Source organism: Pteropus alecto, unplaced genomic scaffold (genome assembly GCF_000325575.1).
Source record: "Pteropus alecto unplaced genomic scaffold, ASM32557v1 scaffold78, whole genome shotgun sequence".
Classification (NCBI taxonomy): Eukaryota; Metazoa; Chordata; class Mammalia; order Chiroptera; family Pteropodidae; genus Pteropus; species Pteropus alecto.
The window spans coordinates 10,682,854-10,706,891 of record NW_006443124.1 but is presented as its reverse complement, the minus strand read 5'-3'; the positions used below and the strand labels follow the sequence as shown (position 1 = coordinate 10,706,891).

The 24,038-nt window shown below is 44.4% G+C and overlaps 1 protein-coding gene across 1 annotated transcript in view; it reads right to left on the bottom strand.

Moving 5' to 3' along the window:
• FSTL4 (follistatin like 4) overlaps positions 1-24,038 on the bottom strand; it is a 353,779-nt gene that overhangs the window by 5,992 nt on the left and 323,749 nt on the right. Inside the window, exons 8-13 of the mRNA XM_006923138.1 lie at positions 19,019-19,180; positions 18,511-18,645; positions 17,818-17,844; positions 14,562-14,680; positions 10,299-10,448; positions 3,296-3,403 (exon numbers count right to left, since the gene is read on the bottom strand). Coding sequence (XP_006923200.1) covers positions 3,296-3,403; positions 10,299-10,448; positions 14,562-14,680; positions 17,818-17,844; positions 18,511-18,645; positions 19,019-19,180 — 701 coding nt within the window. The remainder of the gene's footprint in view (positions 1-3,295; positions 3,404-10,298; positions 10,449-14,561; positions 14,681-17,817; positions 17,845-18,510; positions 18,646-19,018; positions 19,181-24,038) is intronic.

Here is a 24,038-nt window from a genome sequence, read left to right as displayed (position 1 = left end):
GTCTGGGAAAATTCAAGGAATATTAAAATATAATATTTTGAAAGTTTGAGAAAATTTACCTGTATGTTTTTCTGTGGTAGCTCTTTAATCTTTTAAAAACCTTTCTAAGATAATTGTTCTATTTCAAGTTTTCCTAGGTCATTGCCCCCGCTACATTTTGTAAACAATCGTCCATTTCTTCTGGTTTTAAAATTTGCCACCCCAGAGTGGCAATGTAGTGTTATTTTACAATTATTTTCATGCTCCTGTATTGGTAGTCATATCCCTTTCTCATTCCTCATTTTGTCGTTTTTCTGTTTTAATTTATGTTATATATAATGTTGACTCGTTTATTCCTCATTTTGTCGTTTTTCTTTTCTTTTATCAGGCCTGTGAAGGATTTGTTTGTTTCTCTTTTTGTTCCTTTACTGTTTTGTTTCTGTTCATTTCAGTCTTTTCATTCCTCCTCACCAGTCACTTTGTTCTTCTAATTTTCTAACACAGGTAATTCCTTTGCAGGCTTTTAAGACACAGATACGGCTTTCTCTGTATCCCATAGGTTTTGATGTGAAATGGTCTCTTTTTCATTGCCTCTGTGACTGTGTGTAATTTCCCTTTTAATTTCCTTTGATCTAATAGCTATCTAGGAGTGTTTTCCATTAGGTCACATTTTAATTCTAATGGTCAGATAATGTAGCCTATAACATCGACTTCTATAAAATTCGTTAGTTTTCTTTGTGATTACTGATACATTTATCTATATGTGAACATGTGGGAAAATTCTATTTGGCAGATGAAAGGTTTTCTATGTATTCGTTAAACCAGGTTCCTTATTCATATTATTAAATTTTTCCATGTCATTATTTTGTCTCCTTGGTATGTACAATTTAAGCGCATTAATTTTAATCAAGTTCCCCTTGTATTTTTAATCACTTGTGTAATTAGTTATCATGTTGTTTGATATCTGTCGGCCATTTATTGCGCATAATGTCCCTCATTATGCTGGTTAGTGCTTTCAACCTTAAATCCCACCTCGTCTGATATTAACATTACTACTTGTATCTTTTTGTTCCTCCAGCATCACTATTTCCACCCCTTTAAATCTAATCTTTTATTATCACTTTGTTTTATGTGTGCTAGTTTTCTTTCTTTCCTTCTTTTTAAAAAACCCAATCTGATCGTCTCTGCTTTTAATAGGAGAATTCAGTTTGTCACATTTGGAATAATGAGATATTCAGTTCTCAGCTATTAATTTCAAATCACATTCTCATATCCTCTTATCCCAATAAGATGACATTTTTGACTATTCTTACTCTCTCTTCTTTCCTCCACTCCCTACTCATTTTTACTGAAATAATTTATCCTTAGTTATAGCCTAGTGTCAGAGTTTCTCTTTCAGTGTGTCTCCCCCAATTCAAACATCCTTATTTGGCACTTACACATTCCCAGGGAGTTTCTCCTCATTCATCTTACTTTTACACCTTCCTTTCTAGGTTCATTACTTACAGCTGTCTCCTGTTTCTTCCTCCATCTTGATATCGTGGCTTTGGTTTCTCAGATGGGGCACGTGGGTGATACACTCTCCGAATTCTCACATATCCTTATTTCTTTTGTCCTGACAGGTAAATGATATCTTGGCTGGGAATGGGATTCTTGGATTTCAACATTTTCATCTAAGTGGCACATAGATGTGATTCCATGGCCTTCCAGATCCTGATGCAGGTGAGATGTTCAAGGCCCACCTGATTGCTGCTTGTACAGGTAACTTGTTCTTTCTACTTTGTAAGTTTCCCTTGATTGTTTTACCAAGAAGGGTAGAGATGTGTCATTGCTCACTAGTCTAGCCCGGAACTGTAGATCCCTTTGTATCTACATGATTAAGTTGTATAGCTTGGAGATTTTATGCCAAATTTATTTAATGTTTGACTCCATTCCAGCTGTCACCTTTTCTCTTTTTCAACTTTTGTTGAAATTCCGAGACTTCATCTCAGTCTCTTTATATATTTGTTCTGTGCTTTGAGATTTTCTTGCTCTTTTAGGTGACTATTTTGGGTCTCAGTAGAAACCACGTGTTTCTCGACTTACCCACTGCAGTTTGGAATTAGGAAGTCACTCGTGTACATTTTTAGTTTCAGAAAAATCCTTTTTGGTGGCTCCTCCCCTCAAATTTCCTTAAGCACTTTCTTAGAGCTGCCAGAGGGACAAATAACACTATTTCTGTGGGCTTGTACTCTATTCCGAGTGGCCTTTATTCTGGTCCAAGGTCCTCTAATGGGTTGTTTTTTACTTGTCGTCAGGCTCACTGGGGCCCGGGATTGGTTGATGTGTCCATTGAGTGACAATGGTATCAGCTTAAAGGAAGTGAAGTAAGGTCATCCCGCTGGTGTGGCAGCACAGAGGAAGGCAGGGAGGTGGGTTGTCCTTGGGAAGAAGCTTCTCTAGACCTGGGCGTGCCTAGCCTCTCACCAGTCTTGGGAACAGGGCAAACCTGGCTCTGTGTACAGCCCTCCTTGGCTGGGGTTGTGAGAGAGAATAAAACCCTAAAATCCGAGGCGTCCATTGTATGCATCTAGAATGGTTTTATGTACCATCTTTGGGAGGATTGAGAAAACAAGCATTCAGATCACTTTTTGTAGAGTGCAATCCTCTCTTGCATCCCTGATGAGAAAGGCTGAACCAGACACAACGTGGGGATGGTGTGGACTTTCCCCAGGCGGGCCCAGGCTCTTCCCGAGGGGCAGTGCAGCGGCTGAAGGTGTGGGCTGCAGAGCCAGGCTTCCGGGGTTGGACTGTGGGCGGATTACCTAACTTTTCTGTGGCCTAGCACACTGTAAACACTTCGTACATGTGCTTCTGTTTATGGACATAAGTGCTGCTGCTGCTGTTTCTTCCCCTTCCTTATTGGCTGGCACCTGGTGCTTGCTTTGACGCTATTCTCCAGCCCACCCAGCCCAAGGTGAAGCAAGCCTGTTTTCCTCCTCCCTGCCTGGACTCCAGGGCTTCACTGCTGTTAAACCTCAGTAGCACTTGGAGAGACAGGTGTCCTGGGACTGGGCGGGGTGGAGCCTGGGAGCCACGTTCTGGCTGTTGCAACATTAGACTTCCATCTGTCATCAGTACTGCTGTCTTTGGCAGCAGGCCTCCCTGAGTGCCTGTGCAGGGCGTTGGCCTGAGGCTGTTTCCCACCTTCTCAAGCCTTTGTGGACATATTTTGGATAAATGGGATTAGCCACCTAGGGAAGTAGGAGCCATTTGTGGGATAGGGAGAGAGGTCTTTCCTGTGGGGCAGGTGTCGGCCTCCCTGTGTTCAACGTACCTGGAGGCTTGGTTGGGACTTGTGCACATCTCCCCAGCTCAGGACCCACACTTGGTCATGTGACTTGTCATAGGACAGCTTAGTGGGCAGAGGGTCCACACCTATGGACTTGAAAAAAAATGACAAGTTGGCTGTGGTTGTTGTAGAGGCTGACACGGTGGTCATTTCTGGGCTTTGTGCACGTGGCTGTCACTCCTGGGTGAGTAGAAGGCCAGCCCAGCAACCTTGGCAATTAGCCTGTGTAGAAGCCTCCCTTCCGGGTTTGTCTTCAGAGGCATAAAAGTGGTTGTAATTTCTCTCTTTCAAAAAGTTCTTGTAGGTTTTACTTATAGGAGACCCAGAACATCTTGGCAAAAGCCTTAACACAGAGGCTTTAAGCATTCCACTCACGAATCAGCTGAGGACCGACCCTCCCATCCTTTCTCAGGCTACTCTGCACCCTGGATTCTGGTGAGTGAGCCCTTCCTGCTGGGTCATCTGAGACTGACTTTCAGGTCACCCATTATCACCTTACCTGTGCATGGCCTCTATCTGTACATCCTTCAGCTGGAGCTTCTGGGACTCAGAATACAGCACCAGGAAGACTATTTTTACTGCTGTAACTTAAACTCCGCTACCCTCTGGGGACAGAGCTTCCCTTGTGGCCCTGTCAAATGGAGACTGTTTGTTTTCTCTTCCACTTTTTATAGTGTAGTTTTACAAGTTCCCAAACTCTATTTTATGACGCTCATGCCACTGGACTATGACCTTGCTCTTCTTGTCCTTGGCCAATGTCCAATCCACTCCCTTTGTTTACTAAAGACATGAATACGTGGCTCACTGTCTTCTCTACCACTTACTTGGTTCTCACATTTTGTACCTTCGAATCCACGTGGGTGATTGATCCAAAGCTCTGCTCTCCCAGCTCCTCCTCGATTTTAATGGTCTTTTCTTCCTCCTCACCCCTTGCAACATAAACTATACCCTGTTGACATAATTTCTGAAATTTCAGTTTCAACTAACTCTATTCCAGCCTTTCTGATCTTCAGGGGAAAAACTTGATGTGTCAAAACTTCTCTAAAGAACCAAGGAGTCCCCGAATCTCCCTCTCACTTGACATTTCAGCAAGATTTTACACAGTTACTTATTCCCTTTTGGTAACGTTTTCTTCACTCAGCCTCCTACTTCCCTAGCTTATCCTCCTCCTCCTCCCGACTTCTAAATTTTGCCATGTCCCCAGTCTTCATCTTTGACCTTGTCTCCATCCCTTCCCTGGGTGAGCTCACCCAATACCGTGGCTTCAAATAAGCCGCTGATGACTTTAGAATCCATTCTGACTCTGTCGAGGACCTCAACATCACCTTAACATGTACAAAACTGAACTCTTGATTTTTGCCTATCCATTCATCACCGTCTTTGAAGTCTCTTTTGACGTTCTTGCTCTATTTAAAACCACCTGTCCTCCTCAGAGGTGGTTACTATTTTCTGATACTTCACAGACCCCAGCTCCTTTGCTCATGTCTACAGCTGCTCGTGCTCGTTCCTGTCATCCCCTGGGTGCTTCCCCTTCACTTACCACATTACAATCTGGCACTATCTTCCTTTACCCAGCACTTCTTCACACCTTAGCAATAACAACACCTTGACATGATCTTGTTTCACGTTACCCTCTTTAAAATATCCTCTTGAAACAGAGGCTCATGGACAATAGACTAGTGGTTCCCAGAGGGTGGAGGGGAGGGGGAAAGTTACCCTGGGTGCTTCCCCTTCACTTACCACATTACAATCTGGCACTATCTTCCTTTACCCAGCACTTCTTCACACCTTAGCAATAACAACACCTTGACATGATCTTGTTTCACGTTACCCTCTTTAAAATATCCTCTTGAAACAGAGGCTCATGGACAATAGACTAGTGGTTCCCAGAGGGCGGAGGGGGAGGGAGAAGGTAGATGGGGTATAAGGGGTCAAATATATGGTGACAAAAAAAATCTAACTATAGGCGGTAAATATAATGCAATATATCTATATCTAGATATATTGCATTATATTTAGATGCAATATATATCTATATCTAGATATAGATATATATCTTGCCTTACTGTTGAATTGTATACCTGAAACTACCTGGATTTCGTTAATCAATGTCACCATAAAAAAAATCCTCTTGACTACACATTTACCTACAGATACCTTGTCTGTCTGTCCTCTTCACAGCAAAACTTCCCTCAGTTGTTGTTCTATTCTCTTTCTGCTTAACCTTTTCCATATAGTTCGCAGTCTCAATCTGAGGTGTTGTGGAACAGGAGTCTGAGAGAGTTTTGGTTTATGTCTTCAGATTCAGAACAGAGTTTTCCATAGTCTCCATATGCTGTGGAGCAAAGACATGGAAGGAAGGGAAAAGGTCCTGAAGTACACACTAGACTCTCAGCCAAAACCCCCGAAGCCTCTACGCTAGGACTGGGAGTGAAGCCTTACAAAAACTTCAACTCAGCTTTGATGCCACTCAGTACTTGGTGAGATCAAAAGGATTCGTTCTCTACTCTCTGCTTAGCAGAGGAAAGGGTAAACCTTTGTTGGTGGATGAAAGCCATCTAAAGTCTTCATAATATTGTATATGGAATGTTTGGCATTCAAGAAAATTACTAGGCATTCCAAGATACAGAGTATATGACTGAAAACAGCAAAGACAATAGAAACAGACCCACAGGTGGTCCATGAAAAGGTAATTTGGAATTAAGTAGAAATTCTAGAGTGAAAAATGCAATACCTGAAATTAAGAACTCAATAAGTAGGTTTTCTTAATCCACATTAGACACACAATATAGAATTAGTGAACCAAAAGGTAGGTAGACTATATCCAAATTGAAGCCAAAAAAAAAAGAAAAAGAAAAAGAAAATAAGAGTGAAGAGATGTGTGATACAATGGAAAAGTAACTTTTCCAGAAGAAGAGGCAAGAGAATGAAGCAGCAGATTATTTGAATAATCTAATAATAGCTAATTTTCCAATCTGAGAAAAGATATCAATCCACACATTCAAAACCTCTGCAAAAACCAAAAAAGAAAAAATCAAACAACAACAACAACAACAAAACCATGCCTGATACATCATAGTAAAACTGCTGAAGACCAAAGAGAAAATCCGAAAAGTAGTAAAAAGATACATTACCTTCAAAGCATAAGACTGGCAGTTGACCCATTAACAAAAAGAATGGATGGTAATGGGATAGCATATTAAAATGCTGAAAGAATATAACTGCCAAAGTAGAATTCTATAGCTAGTGAAAATATACTTTAAAAATAAAGGGCAAATAATATTATTTTCAAACAGAAACTAAGAATCTGTTGTCAGCAGACCTGTACCAAAAGAACTCTTAAACTTCTTTGGTCAGAATGAAAATGATCCCAGAGATAACTATGTACCTCTGGAATAAAGGAATAAAGAGCAATGGAAAAGGGAAATAGGTGCATGAATGACTCAACTATACAAAATGATAACCATGGCTTTAGGGGTTAAAGTATATGTAGTTATAATTCATTCCTACAATTAATGCAAAAGCCGGAGGGGAGTAAAAGAAGTTAGTGTTCTAAGGTTCTATCAATAATGGGGAAGTGAAGTAATTTACATGAAACTATTGAGGCAAGGATACATGTCATCTCAATGGTGGTAACAATATAAAAGGATGCATTGTCAACAACCTATAGAGTGAAAAATGGGATAATATAAATGTTTTATATTAACCTAAAGGAAAACAAAAAGGAGAGAAAAGCAACATAAATAAGTCAAATTAGAAAAACAGTATGATAGTAGATAATGGTATAAGGATTACATTAAATATAAACGGATCAATACTACAAGTAAAAGATCATGAAAAAACCAAAAGACAACTACGTGTGGCTTTATAAAAGCTCACCTTTAAAAGGTGGATGTTGAAAATAACAGGATAGAAAATTATAACAATCAATCTGATTGAACTCTACTCGGACAAAAAGCAAGAAGCATTGTCAGAGATAAAGAATATTTGGAAGAAAAAAGGAGTCTTCCCCCTAGGAAGATATTACAATTTATAATGGATAGAATTCAGGTCTACAATCATAGTGAGAGAATTCAACACATCTCACAACAGCTGATGGACTAAGTGGACAAAAAATCACTTAGAAGAGCTGAACAACACAACGAACTTGACATTCTTGACATGTATAGAGAATACTGTACCTAACAACATCAGAATACTTATTTTTTTAAAGTGCACACGGAACAGTACCAAAATTGATAAGCTGGGTCACAAAGCAAGCTTCAGTAAATTTCAAAGGATTGACATTATTCAGCGTATGTTCTCTGACCAGGGAAATCAATAACAAAAAGAAAGCTAGAAAGCCTCCTGTCATATTTACTAGAAAAAGCCACTGCCTTGATTACATCCAACTTGTTCCCTACAATGATTCTGCACTGGGGCAGTTGAATATTGCTGGGAAAAAAAGGCAACCGTGCACTGATCCCACTGTACATCACAGTCCTTAAGTGGACTGACCTCGCCTTATCTTGCTCTGCCCCTCGTCACTGTACCCCAGTACCACTGGCCTTCTCTCTGCTCTAAGGGCTGGAATCCCTCTTGGCCTTTAGATCTTGGGTTCTGTTCACCTCTAGTGCAAGGGCCAATTGCAAATCGTCTTCTGGTTCCTCTGTCACAGTTCACCTCTATTAAAACAGCTCTTACTATTTACAGCTCCCTAAGTGGGCCGTCACTCTTGCCCAGCAGTACTATTATATTTCCACAGTTATTTCAATCTCACATGCAACTTTCACCTCTTTCTTCAAACCTCCAGCCTTGGTGATAATTTTTCTTTTTATTTCCTGAGAAAATTAAAGCAACTGCACTTGTGCCCAAATACTGTTTGTTTCCTCCTTTTACAATGAAAATATGGTATCTAGGCCAACATCTCCATTTGTATTTCCTGGATTCCACTGACTCCTGACTACATCCATGAAGAAAGGGAAGAATCGTGGGAACAGTTTTTCCCATTAGCTGTACAAATGCTGTAATATCACCTATTCTAAAAATAAAGTTCCTTCGGCATCCCCTTCTAGCTACTGCTTCATTTGTCTGCTTGTTCTCACCTTGACAACAAAACCCCTCAAAATGGTTGTGTATATTCATCACCTACATGTCCTCACCTACCATTCTAACTTGCATCCGCACCCTCAGGCTTGCATCCCACTATTACCATCCTCTCTGTTCCTGCCAAGGTGATTCATGTACCAAATCTAACAGGCAATTCTTAGTCTTCATGACATGCAAACGCTCTCAGCAACATCTGACACTATTGACCACTAACTCTCCCTTCAAATATTATTTTCCTGACTTCTCAAATACTCCTCTCTCCTAATTTTCTTCCTATCTTTCGGTTATTCCTTTGGGTCACCTTTGGGAGACCCAACAGATGATCTTTCCTGATCTGTAAGTGCTGCAATGCTCCAGCCTTGAGCTTTTCTCTGTCTATACCTCCTTCAGTGATTTTTCATCCAGTTCTCTGGATCTAACATAGTGACAACATCTCCAGACCAGGTCTCTCCTTTGACTCCAAATCTGTTTATCTGTTTATCTACTTGAGATCTACAGCTATTCCACGTTATCTTAAACTTAAAAAAGCCAAAACTGATTTCCTAATTGTCCCCTCTAGCTGCTCCATGACCTGCCTTCCCCCCACCACCTTGCTCAAAGTCTCTCTCATAGTATATTCGTTTTCCTATTGCTTCAGTAATATATTACCACAAACTTAGTGGCTTAAAACAACAGAAATCTATTCTCACAGTTCTGGAGGCCAGAAACCCATCAATAATTTCATTGAGCTAAACCATGTCTCAGTAAGGCAGTGCACCTCCTAGAGGCTCCAACGGACAATGTATTTTCTTAACTTTCCCAGCCTCCAGAGCTACATTCATTGTTTCTGTGGCTCATGACACTCTCCTCCAATCTTTAAAGCCAGAAGTATAACATACGGCCTCCTTCTATGTAGTCAGATTTCTCTCTGCTTCTCTTATAAGGGTACTCTTGTTGCATTTAGGGATAACACAAATAATCCAAAATAACTCTCCATTCAAAAATCCTTAATTTGCTCCCATCTGCTAAGTCTTTTTTGCCATACAAAGTGACATTCACAGGTTCTGGGGATTAGGCTGGGGGCATCTTAGGAGCCATTATTCAGTCTACCACACAGAGTAAATGGCATCACCATTCTACAGTTGAAGTTACAATAAGCAAACAAATGAATTGATTCTCTTCTCTCTCAAACCTTACATTCAACTCAGCAGAAAATCGTTTGGGTTCCATGTTTAAAATATATCAAGGATCTGATCACTTCTCACCACCTCCACTGCAGTCATCATCTACAGCCTGGCTTATTTCAGTGACCGCATCCCTGCTCTGTCTTCCAGTCTGTTCTTAACACAGTAGGCAGATTGACTCTTTAAAATATAACTCGGATTACGTCACTCCCGATTAAAACCTCTCCGTGTCTTTCCTTCTCACTCTTTCTAACTCACTGGCCTCCGACCCCACTTCATTCCACTCTGTCCCTCGCTACTGTGCTTCAGTCCCACTGGCCTTCCCTCTGCTCCCAGGGCTGGAATCCCACCTGGCATTTAGATCTCAGATTCTGTTCACCTCTAGTGCGAGGGCCAATTGAAAATCGTCTTCTGGTTCCTCTGGCACATTTCGCCTCTAGTAAAATAGCTCTTACTATTTACAGCTCCCCCAAATTCTGATTTCTGCTGTGTCTCCCCAACTAGAATACAAGTTCTAGGGCTTCACTGCTCATTTCTGGGTGTTTTCCAAGCACCTAGAACAGTGCTTAGCACCTAGCAGGCAACAAAGACTTGGTGAATCACTGCACATGAATCTCCTTTGCTTCCCCACTCAAGCCTGACAACCTCCCACAGTAGCCGCGGAGTGTGCAGAAAGCAAAGAAGAATTTGGCGGGCTATGCCGAGGACTGGATGTCCCCTCACTCCCTTAGATGTACCTGTAGGACTTTCTGGGCTTGAACGTCGACCACGAGGACTCTGCTCAGTGCTGGCTGGGCCGCGTAGATGTAGCGGTGCCTGACGTTCACTGCCGACGCCCACTCGCATGGCTGGGTGGCGGCTCCTTCCCCTTGAGGACAGATCTCTTCCTGCAAAGGACATAGGCTGCCACATGCCCTCTTAGTCCTTCTTCCCCCCTGATGTCTCCGGGTCCCCTCTCCCTGGCCTCCTCTGGCCTTTTCCTCCCTTAGAATCCTTTGGATTCACAGAACACAGCACACAGCCCTCCCGCCTCACCATCTTTTCACCTAATACTGATTTCATCATTCACCTCCTCCCACTTCTCTTGAGGCTGTAACTTTCTCTGAGGCCCTCTCACTCAGCAGCATCCAGCTCCGTGTCCTTTCTCCCTGACCTCATCAGCATCACTTAAAAACCTACACCTTTAAAAACCCACCCTACTCTGCACACAGGGCTCGCTCACCATCCAGCTCCGTGTCCTTTCTCCCTGACCTCATCACCATCACTTAAAAACCCACCCTACTCTGCACACAGGGCTTGCTCATTCCCCTCACTCACGCCACCCTCCCGCACCAAGGCCTTTGTACTGGCTGCTCCCTGTGCCGCGAATGCTCTTCCCCAGACATCGACGTGGTTTATTCTCTCACGTCCTAAGGTCTCTGCGAAGTGTCACCTTATCGAGAGGACTTCTCTGACCCCATCTAGCTTCGCACCCCTAGCCCTCCTTGCTCCCTTACCTCACTGCACCTTTTATTTACCACTTGACTTTATGCATTTATTTGTCCACCTATGTTTAGTCTCTCTTTTGCTAGATCGTAAGTTCCTGGAGAACAGGCTTTGTTTGTTCAGTTCACTGTTAAATCTTTAGCACTTAGTACAGTGCCTGGCACACAATGGGTGCTTAAAATCTATTTGCAGAATAAATGAATGAAAAAGGGGGCCTTCTTGTTCCTTGTCTTAGGTGATATACATTCTCATGGTTTTTCTCATGATTCTCACCTGACTCTGTCTCAATTTTCTTTGTGGTTCTTCTTGGTCTGCCCCCAAGGTGTCCCTCTCAAATCCCTCGCACACGCCCTTGGTGATCTCAGCTACTTTGCCTGGCTTTAGCCAACATTCTGTGCTGATGGCTCCTGGACCTGTGTCTGTAGCTCAGAAGTACCTTCTCCAGGTCCCACCTGGTTCTCTCGTGGTCACCTTATACTGAACCGTCTACACCCGAACTGTTCCTCACCTCCCTCTGGTCAGCCAAGTCCAAGGTGTGCCCACCATCTTTGATTCTTCCTTCTCCCATGCGACTCACCACAAACACGTCCTCAAGGACTACTGAGCCTTCTTCTAAATCTCTGAGTTCATCTACTTTCCATTTGCACCCCATTTCTTTCTTAAATGGCTGAAATAGCTTTAAAGCGGGTCTTTTTCCTTTCCCTTTGCCACTCTGTCATCACATTTTATCCTTGTAATGACTCAATTTGCATACGAGAAAACTAAGGCTTAGAGGGGTTAAGTAACTTTTCTAAAGCCACCAAGCCTGCTGAGCGACAGAGGTGGCATCTGAACCCATGTTGGCCCGGATCCAAAGCCTGCACTTTTATCTATTAATCATGCTGCTTCCCGCTGGATGAAGCGGATATCTAATCCAGCAGAGAGGCCTGAGAGAAGATGCACCAACCTCCTATTCACTCAGCATTTTAGAAAGAGGGTCGTTCCATTGTAACAACCTAGATGAAAAACTGTTCTCCAGGATTGTTCTACAGCTCACTGTGGCCCTGTGTTTCCTGCAACACCTTAGGACAGCGGTCCCCAACCTTTTAGGGACCAGGGACCAGTGCTCCTATGAGAATCTAATGCCTGATGATCTGAGGTGGAGCTGAGGCGGTGATGCTAGTGCTGGGGAGCGGCTGCAAATACAGGTGAACCTTTGCTTACTCACCACTCCTCCAGGATTGTTCTACAGCTCACTGTGGCCCTGTGTTTCCTGCAACACCTTAGGACAGCGGTCCCCAACCTTTTAGGGACCAGGGACCAGTGCTCCTATGAGAATCTAATGCCTGATGATCTGAGGTGGAGCTGAGGCGGTGATGCTAGTGCTGGGGAGCGGCTGCAAATACAGATGAAGCTTTGCTTACTCACCACTCACATCCTGCTGTGTGGCCTGGTTCCTAACATTCCATAGATCGGTAACGGTCCACGGCTCGGGGTTGTGGACCCCTGCCTTAGAACATCTCTTACTGTATCTTGTTCTAGCTTCTTAGGAAAATTGGGTCCTGCTTAGAATCTGAGAGATTTCCCCCAAGCTACAGGTTAGGGTATTGCAAATATATGAAAAATTAGTTTCGATGTGACGGGGTACAGTTCTTCAAAACTAACTTCTAGAAATCAACTAGGACGATTCTTTCTAGATTGTTTCACGGCTATTACATGCAAGGAAAATTCATCAGAGGTAACACTTTTAAAATAATGATTAATTCAAATGACATAGCTTGGAAAACAGCTATTCCCAAGCTACGAATGTGAGAAATGCAACCACCTGAGATACACCAACAGCCAGCACAGCGACGCAACACACTCGTTTCAGGAACTTGCCGGGGCCAAGCCCATTTCTACTGGGAGCTCCAAGCCTGTCACTTTTCCCCACTATTCCCCAGTTCATTCACTGTGTGTCCTCAAGGAGAGGGCGTGTGGGGCTTTCAGATGACTCTTTTGTATTCATGCCATCGTTCTAGCTAGGGATTAGTATAAGAGGTCAGACCTCATGCAAAAGACCAAGGCGAGGCCAAGTGGGATATGAGCTGGAGGGACAGAGTCCCGGGTGGGTGGGGTGAGGAAGCACAGCCGTGGGGCACGCCCCCTGTCAGCTGGGTCTTGAGAGCTGTAAGGGTTTTCGTGGATCTGCTACCAGCAGTTATCTCTTGCCTCTGCCCACTGTGTGTGAAGCTGCCACTTTCTACCTGGCCTGTCATCTCTGACCCTCTGGGCGTTTACGTGTTCCATGTTCTGTATCCACCGGTTGAGCACCCCTTCCTTTTGTAAACTTGGCCTTCCTTGGGTTCTGGGAACCGTGTTTCCCAGGCTTCCTTACAGTCATGTCTCTTGACTGCCAGAGAGCTCAGGCCTCTCAGCTCACCACTGCCATCTCCCCCACTGCCTTCTGGATGTTTCTGCACATGTGTCCTATGGCCACCTCAAACTCAGCACACTGTAGGCCAGCCTTATCTGCTTGACGGGAGCCTGTCTGTCCTGCTCCTTAGGTCCCCAGCATCCAGCCCTGGCAAGTGGCACAAGCCTGGTAGAGTGTTAGAGAGTGAACCGTGCCCACCCCGCCCCCCTTGTGTGAAGGGCACCCTCCTCCTCGCAAGACTCTGCGTTAATGGTGTCTCTGGGTTATCCTTGGGTTCCCCATTGATTTGACCTGTGAAGAGCTTTAAAATCTCTTCAGTGTTCACCACCCCCACTCCACTGGCTTCACCAGGACCCCGTCGTCTCACCTGGATAATTACAGCAGTGCCTTCGCTACCCCTGTGCTTTAGACCGGCCCTTCTGGTCGCTGCCCTCACGGAGGCCCTGCACATGTTCTGGAGTGACCTGGTCAAGGCCATCCTTTGCCTGCATTCCTTCAGGGGTTCCCAGGGCTTCAGGATGCCATTAGAACCCCTCAGCTGTGACCCTCACCTGTGTCCTATTCTTTTAGGACACATCCACCCTTTGCTCAGGCATATGGAGGATTTTTAGTTCCATGAACATGACATGGTGTTTTGTGCCTCTGTTCTCCACGGTCATGACATTTCCTCTAGAAACCCGTTGCCGACTCCTACCTGTTCTTTTACTGAGCCAGGCATCCTGTCCCCAGAAGCTGCTATGACCTTGGCCTCCCCAAGTCTGGAGAGGCCTCTCTTGATGTCCCTGTGCAGCTTGCACATCCTTCTAACAACACCTACTGGGCAACTGTCTGTTCACTTTGCTGTCTCCATCATCTGACTGTGGACTTGGGAGGCCAAGAACCCATCTGTATGCTCTGAGCCTCACCGGGGGCTCAGTGCACAGAGGTGGCTACTGGATGAAGGAGTGAGAGTGTTAAACTCTCAGCCTCATGTGTTCCTTTCTTGGCTTTGGGGCAGACTTGGATCTACAGCACATAGAGTGGATGGAATTTAAGAATCAAATGGCACACATGGTGGAAGACTGACTTTTAGGATTCTGTCTGTGTGTGATGTAGGCGTGGCCTAGGCACAGAAACTTACATAGCTCATGAAGATCTTCTCAGTGGGTTTGAGGTGCCTCTGGATCTCACAGTCCACGGGGTGCAGGATGACAATGCCATCATCTGAGAAGACGTAGAACATATTTCCCACACTGAGGCCTGGTAGGAGCAAACACAGCCATGGTTACATCCCTCCTAGAAGCTGGCCGCCCGGCGGGGTCCCAGGCCACAGTGGCCATACATGAAACCTGTAGTTTGGGTGTATCTGGTCAAGGGCAAGGTGAGAATGAGCAGGCGATGTGTGAGGGACGTGGGGAGAAACTGGGAGAAACTGTCCCGTGGGCTGTCGATCAGTACAGGACATTGAAGGCTCTGCAGTCCCCAGGCCATGCTCCCAGACATGCATATCTGCCTCTGGTCATCCAAGGCTGGCCACCAACACAAATTTTCAAATAAACGACAGCCTTGTCTTAGACATGCACTTGACCTTTCCTGTTCTGAATGGGTGTTCGTTGTTTAAAGTCAGAAAGGATCAGATGGTGGCCGCAGAGCAGAGGCTCCCATTAAACACATTGATGTACAGTACCACCTCCTGGAACGTAGGGTCCTAAAAATACTGTGGTGGTGCTCCTTTGTCCAAACTTAGCCCTGGCCTGTCTGTGCTGGCAAACCCCTCCTTCAAGACAGCTGGCCCCTCTGCCTCACAAGTGTCTCCACAGCAGCACTGTGCCAGGTGACAGAAGCCATAGCCTGGTTGTGTCTGCCTGCCTGCCCCTACCCTGGCCAGGGCTGGGGCCATCTGGGGAGAAAAGGCCTAGGGGACCAGCTAGTTCAGCCTCTTTACTTTAAAGATAAAGAAACTGAGATCCGAGGAGGGGAGGGGCTTGGCCGAAGCCACCTGCCTTTGTGCCAGAGCTGTGCTTAGACCCAGGGCCCCTGCTCTGGGCTCTGTCTCCTCGCTCTGCCTCTCCATAAAAGGCAAAGTTGGCACAAAGATGGGTGAGGTTTGAGTTCTCCTCCCTGCTTTCTCCCTCCTTTTCATTTCTTTTGGAAGGTAGAACAGTGAAAATATTTCTATAGAGTCTAAGAAAATTATACATAAAACTCTTTCCTTAGCATGCTGAGAAAACTGTTGTACTGACTTAATTGAATATCTGGGTAAGTTTTTAGTGAGTTAGAAAACAGTAAGACAGGCAAATGGGAATCACCATTCTACTTGCTTCCCATGACTCTGCAGGCAGTTTTCTGGGCCTCGGGCCCATGGTGACGGCACTGGTACCTGTGCCTCCCAGTGTGGACAGAGGTCCCTGACTCCATGACACAGCTTCAGGCACTTGCGGTTCTGTGCTGAGAGAGGCTCCAGGCAGGAGGGTTCCTGCCACTGAGAACAGCTTGACTCCAGCCTCTCAGAGCTGGTACTGCCTGGGAGTGACCGCTTAGCTCCCAGTGGGGGAATCCTGGGTGCTAGGCAGCCTGTCCCTGGGAGCCAGACGAAGCCAGCTGCCTCCAAGTGCCTTGCCTCAGCCCTCACAAGGACCTTTGCATCTGTGCACGCTCACCTGGCAAACTTCTCACTCAGACCTAGGGGCCCAAGGGGATCAAAGTCCTTGCCCAACCACAGACCCCAGAAACAGCATCCTGGGGCTTCTTGAAAAAATTTATGTCTGGAAGAACCAACACAAGATTGAAAGTGTAATAGAATCTCCATGGGGTTTGCAGCTGTAGCTACATTGCAGGCTGAACACAGTGAGTGCCCTGCTCACAGCTGGCAATGCAACGTGAGGCTAAACAAATACTCGCTCAACAAACAACTGGCTTCACAGGAGACCCAGCCTCATGCTCCAGCCCCCTGGGAAGTTCTGAGTTTCATTTCTACTAAGGGGGCATGAAGGAGCTTTCCTTGCTTTTGTGTGCGCTCATCATCTCATTTCTCCTCGTGAGATTTGACAGAGCCCTGCGGCTTGCCAGCCTCTTTGTTTTTGCTTCTGCATTTCCCATATCTGCAAGCCTTGAATTTTAGCAATGAAGGATTCAAGCGGCTGGCTGCCCAGGCACAATGTTTGTTGCCGGGTTGTCTAGTATTGGGGCAGCACCTGCCAGCCCTCAGGCAGCTGTGAGTCTTAAGTGGGCCCTGGAGCTGCACTTCACACCCCCCCAGGGCCTCCTGCATACTTTGCAGTTCTCCACTTTTGAAACTTGAGTCCCTTGGCAGTAACTTCACCTTAGAAAAACATCAGCTCTTAAAGACACAGAATGAAAGCTCTCTGTGTGCCTTGTGGCCTGGGCGCTGAGGTCCCGCAGCGTGAAAGGACAACTGTCCATGCGTAGCGACTGCTGCTCTGACTTGTTCTTCCAAGTGTTCCTAAAGCTTATTGGTAGTAATTCCTCATTTTCTGGGCTCTGCCTTTGTTTTGCTCCCAGACTTACTGCATAAGCTTTAGTGCCTGGAGTCCAGGAAACTGTCCTGAGTGCGAGTATGCGTGCATGTGCCAGGGTGTAGGTGACACCTGAGATGTTCTTCAGGCAAAATGAGACAGGAAATAGGCTGGTTTTTAAAGAGGGAGATTTCGTGCTTAATCCTGAAATCACGTAGCACATTCTGTTGCTTCTCATACTCCCCCTCTGCCCACCGAACTGGAGAGGTTACCTCATGGGGACTTGGGCTCTGCTCTGGTGGAGGGGTTCAGAGTTAGGGCCGGGGACCAGCGGCTCAGGCTCTCAAACCTAGCTTCCACATGTACCTATTTTTCGAACCATCTGAAATTGTCCGTATAAGGCCATTTTTTGGCGAAGGAAAATAGTAATTTGTATGGCCCAACCTAATGTCTAAAGACTGTGTGCTAAATACAAATTTAAAAATGTATTCGTTTAAAAATATACATTTACAGAAATCATGGCAGCTTTTTTCTTCACCATTTCCTCAAAGTGTACACTAAACCCTGACACCAATGTCAGCTACTGGGAAAAGTGCTGAGGCTCCAATCTGACCAAGAACCCCTGCAGGGTGGTCTTCACAGGGGATGTTTCAATTAGCTTTAAATGGAAACTTTCCACTTTTAAATCCTAATGGACCAGTGTCCATTAAAGACACTAGTAGGTTTTAAATCTGCTTCTCTGTGTGCCACTTGAGTTTGACATTGACTTCCCCATTCCCATCCGATTTGGCATGTGGACACCACTTGTGGGGACTGCTCGGTGTCTGGAAAAGCCGATGGCGGCTCATGGAAAGATGGCCCATTATAGAACCACAAACACACGTGATCGCAGGCACGACACAGAACGAGACAGCTTGGTACCTTCCTCTCGCCAGAGAATGTTTGCAACTGCAGCAGCAGAGAATTGGGAAAGCGGAACATGATCGAGGGGAGGAAAAAAAGAAGAAAGCAGTGTGAGAAGTTCATTGCAGGGATTCAGTTCATGAGCGTACTGCCATCTAGTCTGTCATGCACAGAGCTGGCACCACCATGGCCCCTGCAATTGTACTAGGGGACTGTGGACTTGGACGAATGCTTCCTGGCCTCAGGATGCTTTTGATTCCTAATGAATCTTTGAAATCAGGTCCCAAGAGCACAGAAGCTAATGGAATTCTCTACTTCCGTGAATGATAAAGAGGGAGAAACATCTCTCCCAAACCTCCTGTATTACTTCCAGGAGAACTCTGATTTTCAAGTAGGATTCTCCCTACTGAGACCCTCTGAAATACTTCTGATTATCTCCCTTGATGATAAAGACTCAGCTTGGAGTCTTTGACCATGGGAAAGAGAAAGAGACCTTGCCCAAAACCCACACCCTTGAATCACACCAGCAGACCCACTCGGGGAGCAGTGGCTACAGGGGAGAGCACCTTCGGCACACGGGGCTACAGTTTCTGGGGTCCAGGCATATGTGCACAGGCCGGTTGGTGGCTTTGGCCCTGGTCAGTTCCCTCCCTGCCGCCCAACACACCTCAACCAGCTCAGTGAGGAGCTGAAAGGCAAGAGTGGACTCACGGGTCTTTCGAGCTGAGTCTTCAATGAAGAGTGAGGAGATGTCTTCGTCCACACCCACTTCATTTTTGGCAATGCAGGTGTACGCCCCCGTGTCTTCATATCGAACGCTGCCGATGTGGAGCTCGCTCCCATTGGCTGCAAAAAGGGCAGTGCTCACGGGGGCCCGCTCAGCTGGGACCCCCATTCACATCCTTTCCATTGAGAGTGTTGGTGTTAAAAACTGAGCCCCTAAGCAGGGCCGAGGGTCAGCCAACATCCCTGATATATGCCCAGAAAGGGCCAGAACAGCTGAAATGAACTGAGGGGGACATGGGACCTGATGGACAGCTTCTCATCATTGCTCTCAGAAAGCTCTGGGTGAGCCCAGATAGTAGGAAAATCTGGAGAGGTATTTGTTCACTCCCAACATGTCTGACTTAGAAACAAGCTATGCTTCTCATTTCCATTCCTGGAAGTGTCAACTTGGACTTGTTGGGAACAGCACAGAGACACTGAGGGTGGTTCTTACCTAAAAGGGAAAGCTGTTTGGACATCTGGGTTGAGACAACCATGCCATTTTTCAGCCAAGTGATTCTGGGCATAGGAATGCCCTCTGCGTGGCACCTCAGGCTGGCCGCCACCCCTGGCTCCTGTGCTTGTGTCTCTGGATAGACGCGGATGACCGGTGGTACTGTGGGTGAGAGTCAGGGCTGGTAAGAGAAGGTCTTTGCCTGGCCTCGGGCCTGTGGCCCAGCCCTGAAACCCTGCTCCTGAGAGGTGAACTGAGAGGCAGCTCCGGACTTCTCTTTGCAACTAGTTTACAATCGTCCTATTCAGCAATTCAAACCCTAAAAGAAAGCTATAAAATGGATTGCAGGCAATAAACACGTCAGGCTTTGTACCCTGTAATTCATGGCTTTCATCATTATTCTAAATATGATCAGAAAGACATCCAAATATTTAATGTGGTTCAGCTGCCACATGTAAAGAGCAACAGCCGCTGACATTTATTTCTGAATGAATAAAATTCAGATCTATTATTTCTGTTATCGGAAAACCATTGGACAGGGGCTTAATTTCTTGCAGGAAGTGCTTTACAAAGCACTTACAGGCACGGACTGGCAGGGCCACTCTTTACATCACTGCTCTGGGGAAGTCCATTGATTTTCCAGTGGGTCATTTCATTTCTCCACTTCTCACCCTCTGGAACACGAGTGAAAGGCAAATGTGCCTGCCTTGCTCTTGACTCCGTCATGGGCCCCAGCAGTCAAATTTGGGGCTGGGGATGTGACATGGTCCATTCATCAGATGAGCATGGACACAGGCCTGTCTTCTATCACCTGGGCTGTCTGTGGCGAGGCAGCTAGAAGAAGTAAAGATGGTCTGGAGGATCTTTCCTTCTACCCCTAGTTCTGGGCCCAGGAAATAAAAAAATTACAATTTTCAGTGGCATTGGGGTTCTTCTTTATTCATATATTTTACTGTACATACTTCCAAAAACGGTTTGTAAAAGCACCTGGATATTAAACTAAATGAAATGAAGACATCACACTCCATTTGGAGAGGTGGGAGATAGATTCTCCCTGAAGCGGGCGACTACTTATCTGAGCTCCTATTGTCCATAAAAGAAAGCATCCCAGTACTTTAACAGAGAGAAGACTTTTCCTGGGACCAGATGTGGAGACCAAACAAGGAGGCAGTGGTGTTGACCTTGGAACCTGAGCAAGGTTTCTAGTGAGCTGTGCTTGGGTGGGCCGGGGACCAAAGAGAAGCCCCATCGCCTCCAGGGAAAAACAACAGGACTCTATGCCTCCTGTCACGACTCCTCAGGAGGCTGTGAGTAATCTGATTGACTAATCCGAGTTTCTTTGAATGACCTGTAACTGTAGAACCAGTGTAAATGGGCCCGTTCTTCTCCTAGCAAGAAACTAAGTCGTTTTTTAGAGATAACAGAATGAGGCCGCAGATCACACAGTCAGTTAGTGCACTAAAGAAAGAATTCACCTAGAATAACCTGTCGATGCCATCAGGTCATAATCCACCATGGGCTACACACTACACCGCCTCCCACCCTGTCCCCAGAATTAAACATGCAACACATGAAAAGCATTGATCCCCTAGAGCCTGTGAACCAAGCTCTTTTATGTTACAATAATGAAACTATAGAATATGCAGAACTTCACCTGCTTCTTCCTTTGAATGTAACCCAAAACCCTGATTGGAGAGAGAGATTTGAGTCTTGTCTCTTGTTTCCTTGCAGGCTGACTTAGCAATAAAAGCCTTTTCTTTTCTCAAAAGCTGGTGCCATATGGGCTCCTATGTGCATCAGGCAGCAGGCCCTTGCTTGGTAACAGATCTATGGGGTGAGGTTGGGGGGCCAAAGAGAAAGTCAAATGGACAACTGGCAAAGGGCATGAACCCACCCTCAGAGTGGCCCAGAGCCACTTCTATAACATGCGCTCAGAAGCATCCTAGGACACACAGAGACTCAACAATAATAAAATCAGAGTCATTTCCCCAGTTTCTCTATGTTTGCAGTTTTGTTAGAGGGTTCCAGGGTGTGGCGGAAGGCCTGTATCACAGATCAGGCCACTGGGGTTGAAGGAGGTAAATGAAACTCTAGCTAAGGCATATCTGGAGGGCTGCTTAGAACACAGAAGTGGATCTCTGCTCTCAGACTGCCCTTGGTTCAAAAAGGAAAGAAATAGTAACTCATCTAGGAAACCTCCCTACCCTCTGATTTGGTAGAGAGAACAGGGTTCAAGTTGAATAGGTGGTAGAGTTTTGGTCAGGAGGCTGTAATTCAAGAACATAGAGCTAGAACTTGGGCGTGGCCAGGACTACTGGACTGGTGAGGAGTTGGAGAAGGTGGTATAACACCCAGGGTTCTAGAATGTGGGTGGCCAGGACCTGGGAGTTAATAAACTTGGGCTCTTGCTGGACCACCATTTATTTATACAAGCCTGCCTAGAAACCACAAAGTAAACTTAAAGAAGGGGAGGGAAGAATCAATAGAAATAGAAGCAGAAATGAACAAATGAATTATCTAAAAAAGAGAGGAACTGATAAATAAACTTAAGACTTGGCTGTTTGTAAAAATCAGTAAAATAGCCAAATATCTGGCAATTTTGATCAATGAAAAAAATAAAGAACACAGAGGAGGTTAAAAATATGAGAACACTGTATTTAATTATAGGTAATAAATGTGAAAATCTCAATGAAATGGATCACTTAAAAGGAAATTTTAAAATATCACTACGAAATCAAGAACATTTAAAATCTTTTAAAATGCCACTATTCAGTTTTGTAGGTTAAATGAGTTCTAGAGATTTGCTGTAGAGCACAGGGCCTATAGTCAACGATACTATATCATACACTTAAAAATCTGTTAAGAGGTGGATTTCAAGTCTTCTTACTACCAACAAAAACAAACAAAAAAACCGAAGGGACCCGAGGAAACTTTTGGAAGTGATGGATATGTCTATTACTTTGATCATGGTGATGGTATCACAGGTATATTCATATATCCAAACTCATCAAATTGTATACGTTAAATATGTGCAATTTTTTTGTATGTCAGTTATATCTCAATAAAGCTGTTAAAAATAGCACTACTAACCCAAAAGGCACCCTGACTTGTTTCATAGGAAAACTTTTTTGTGCCTTTAAGAAATGGATAATTCCTAGAGTATAAACAGAGATGATGCTTCAAATTATATCATGAAACTAGTATAACCCAGACACCAAAACCTGCTGGAGAGAGCACAAAACAGGACCATAGACCTGACTCACTTAGGCCTAAATATGCCAAAATCCTAAGTGAAATATTAAGAAATCAAATCTAGCGTGGTATTAAAAGAACATACTGTGACAAAGTATAATATGCTTCAATGGTAAACCATTAGGAAATCTATAATCGACCAATGTCAAAGGCAGTCAAAAAGAAAAAAACATTTGGTTTTCTTGCTAGACACTAAAAGGGCCCTTGAAAAAGATTCAAAATTGATTTCTTGGGGGAATAAGCCTCAATAAAATAGGAACAGAATAATATTTTCTTCCTACAATGAAGAATATTGCTATAAAAAGAAGAAACAGCACCATTCTTTTCAGAACGGTGGAACATTAACTCAGGGGAAAAAAGGGAGAAGAGGCAATATCAGATGGTCAACAGTATGTTGGATGTCCGTAGAAGGCATGGATTAAGGTACAAATATTAAAACGGTAGATAAACATGATATTTTACCTGGATATGCTCCAGATAATAAACCAAAAAGTAGTTAGGATTAATAAGTGAGTAAAGGGGCCAGGACCAAACCATACAAAATTAATAGCTTGCTTATACCTCAGCAGTGACCAAACAGAAAATACAGTGGACCTAAATGAAGAAAACTATAAAATCTCACTGAAGACATAAAAAAAAAAAATAATTGTGAAGATATGGTCTTGGATAGGAAGACTTACTGTTATTAAGAAACAAGATACTAGAAATTAAGGTATATCTTTAATCTAATTCCAATTAAAATTAATTGGTAGGGTCTTGACAAAACAATTCTAAAATTTATCTAGAAGGCAAAAATGTACAAGAACAGCTGGTGAAATTATGAAAAATAAGAGTAATAATTGTCATTTTGCTATATCAGATATTACAAAGTATTACAATACCAAATGCTGTGAAGTGGGAAGAGTGAGGGAGGGGGAGGATGAGAGGGAAGGACTGAGGGACTGGACTTGCCATCCTTAGGTCCACACCACCTAGATGGTCTTGATTGGTTTACAAAGCTCTGTCAATTCAATATTGTACAGCCAACATCTACTAAGCACCAACTAAGTGTCAGGCATTATGGACAGAGCAGTGAATAAGACAAGCCCAGTCCCCGCCCTGATGGGGCTTTCTCTCTGGGGGAAGGTGATTTAACAATGAACCACCAGTGTGATGAGCATCAGCAGAAGGGGTCTTTGGGGGCATGACCAGATGGCTTCACCAGTGAATTCTACCAAACATTCAAAGAAGATTTAATACCTATTCTCCTCAAACTCTTCAAAAAAATCGAAGACGAGGCAATACTTCCTAACACATTTTATGAGGCCAGTATTACTCTGATACCAAAACCTGGTAAAGATAACACAAAAAAAGAAAACTACAGACCAATATCTCTCATGAACACAGATGCAAAAATCCTAAATAAGATACTAGTGAATACAGCAACATATTAAAAAGATTATACAACATGAACAAGTGGGTTTCATCCCAGGGCACAGGGATGGTTCAACATACGCAAATCGATTAATGTGATACACCACATAAACAAATTTAAAAATAAAAATCATATGATCATATCAATACATGCAGAAAAAGCCTTCGACAAGATACAGCATCCATTTATGATCAAAATACTTAACAAAATCGGTATAGAAGGAAAGCACCTTAACATAATAAAGGCTATCTATGACAAACCCTTAGCCAACATTATACTTAATGGTGAAAAACTAAAAACCTTTCCTCTAAGATCAGGAACAAGGCAAGGCTGTCCACTATCGCCACTGTTATT